This window comes from Eulemur rufifrons, chromosome 14 (assembly GCF_041146395.1).
Source record: "Eulemur rufifrons isolate Redbay chromosome 14, OSU_ERuf_1, whole genome shotgun sequence".
Taxonomy (NCBI): domain Eukaryota; kingdom Metazoa; phylum Chordata; class Mammalia; order Primates; family Lemuridae; genus Eulemur; species Eulemur rufifrons.
This window is the reverse complement of record NC_090996.1, coordinates 484072-486036: the sequence shown is the minus strand read 5'-3', so window position 1 is coordinate 486036 and position 1965 is coordinate 484072. Positions and strand designations below refer to the sequence as shown.

The window sequence follows — 1965 nt, the reverse complement described above, 5'->3', positions numbered from 1 at the left end:
GCCACAGCGAGGGGAGTCAGCCAAGACTCTGTGGATGGCCAAGAGACCTGCCTCGGAATGGGCCCGGGGACTTCCTCTGACAAGCCCCCGACTGCCATTCCGCAGCGATCCGTTTTCCTGCAGCACCAGTTGCAACCTGTGGGAAGAGGCGGGAGGAGGCCCCGGGGCCGCCGGCTGGCGGAGGGGAACAGCCAGGCGCGGACACTGCTGCCACCTAGCGGGGAGGGGCTGTTACTTCTCTTGGTTCCCAGCCCCGGGAGCCTCATTCTTTCTCAGCTGGGCAATGAGATCCGGTTTGGTGCTGGATCGGGAGACCGCTGTTCCCAGGATTTGGGCAAGAGGGAAGCCTCAGGGAGGAAGGCACACACCCCTGGTTAGTGTGCACCGCTCCATCACTTTCCCCCTCTGTGTCTTGGTTCCTTCTTCTGTACAAGGGGGGCAAGAGTACCCGCGTCGCAGGGTTGTTCCAGGGGTTGAAAGAGCCAATCTGCGCCAAGTACTTGGACTAGAAATAAGTGCTCAGCAAATGCTACCTGTGATTGATCCAAGGGGTAACTGGAGGTGTGCAGTAGCCCTGTACCCCCACCCCAAAATGTCCCTGCTGTACAAATGCAGCTTCCCTTAGTTCTGGCTTTCAGCAAGATTGCCCTACTAAGCCCCTCATGTTTGTAGATTCTGGGGCTGCCATTGTCATGGTTTTGTCATCAGCGTCATCCCAAAGGATGAAGGCTCTGTTGGTCCCAACCTCTTCTCTTCTGATTCTGGGGGGTCCCAGGTCCTAGCGCTTTCTCTATCCCCTCGCCCTGGAGTGTGCACTCAGAATGGTTCTGGGCTGTGACATCATAGAGCCCCCACCGCATAATTGGAGTGGAGGGGCCATGAGGCTGTACCAGCGGGTGCTGGCGTGGGTGTGGCTGGCGGGGCTGGGGACCATAGAAACAGGTGGGGCGCTGTTGGGGAGCAGTGGGAAGGAAGGAGGCTGTGGGGTGAGGGGCAATACCCCCTTAGGGATTGGGAGGCCAACCCCAGGCCTTTCTCTTTTCTCTCTACGCTTCTGTCCCATCCTCCCCATCTGTCCCCATCCCCTTCCCCACCATGGCCTCTCATGGAGAGCTCAGCTGACCCGAGGGACAAATTCCAGCCCCTCTGGAGCCACAATAAGGCAGCCTCAGCTTCTTGGGGTGTGGGCAGGGGTCTGCTGGGCTGTGGTCACAGCCTTTGCTGTGGGTCCTAGCGCCCAGCCCACAGCGCGCCAAGGCTTTAGTCCTGGGCACAGAGTCCCCAGTCTTCATACACAGACCTGATTTCTTCGATTACCCAGACTCGGACCAAGCCAGCCTCCTGGCTGTGGCCCGGTTCATTGGAGAGAGGCCTGCCGTCTTTCCTCGCTCAGGTGTGAACCAGGGCCTGGGGGAGAACTGCCCGTCACCCTCCCGCTGGGGACGAGTCAGGGGTCCCCGTCTCCCCTCCTTGCCTAGCAGGTTCCAACTCGGGGCTCTTCCATCACATCCTGGTGGGCGCGCTGGTGCTGGCCTTCCTCTTCCTCCTCTTCCAGTTCTGCACCCACGTGTAAGGCCTGCCCCCGCCCCGACCCCACTCACCTCCACCTTTCTCAGGAGAGGCTGAAGGACCCCAGTCCTGGGGGGCAGTGTGTGACCTCCCTTCTCTGACCTTCGTGCCCCACAGGAGCTTCCAGAAAGGGGCCTGAAGAGTGGACAAGGTCCCTGGAATCAGCCCAAGTGCTCCAATCCTCCCTCCTCTCCTGCTGATGAATACAAGTCCTCGCTTTCTCACCCCTGACAGCTCTGTGACCCGCCGGGGTCCTGCCCTCCCTTGCGGATGTCCCTGTTTCCACCACCTGTGCCCACCTCCTCCCTTCCAGACCCCAAAGAACCGGGTGAAGAGGGCCTTGGCGGCGTTCACACAGATCGTCTTTATTAGCGGTCTGTAAGCACCTCCCAGGTC

The 1965-nt window shown here is 60.3% G+C and overlaps 1 protein-coding gene across 1 annotated transcript; it reads left to right on the top strand.

Moving 5' to 3' along the window:
- Positions 1 to 878: 878 nt before the first annotated feature.
- Positions 879 to 1708, top strand: C14H16orf92 (chromosome 14 C16orf92 homolog). The gene is made up of 4 exons (XM_069486552.1): positions 879 to 942; positions 1235 to 1393; positions 1482 to 1569; positions 1687 to 1708. The coding sequence occupies exons 1-4, from the start codon at positions 879 to 881 to the stop codon at positions 1706 to 1708; spliced, it is 333 nt and encodes a 110-aa protein (XP_069342653.1).
- The last annotated feature ends 257 nt before the right edge of the window (positions 1709 to 1965 follow it).

Excerpts from the sequence above, each read along its gene's own strand:
- C14H16orf92 (XM_069486552.1), top strand. The coding sequence starts at position 879 with ATGAGGCTGTACCAGCGGGTGCTGGCGTGGGTGTGGCTGGCGGGGCTG. Across the intron at positions 943-1,234 it reads GCTGGGGACCATAGAAACAG|CGCCCAGCCCACAGCGCGCC; the intron begins GTGGGGCGCTGT and ends TGTGGGTCCTAG. Across the intron at positions 1,394-1,481 it reads TGCCGTCTTTCCTCGCTCAG|GTTCCAACTCGGGGCTCTTC; the intron begins GTGTGAACCAGG and ends CTTGCCTAGCAG.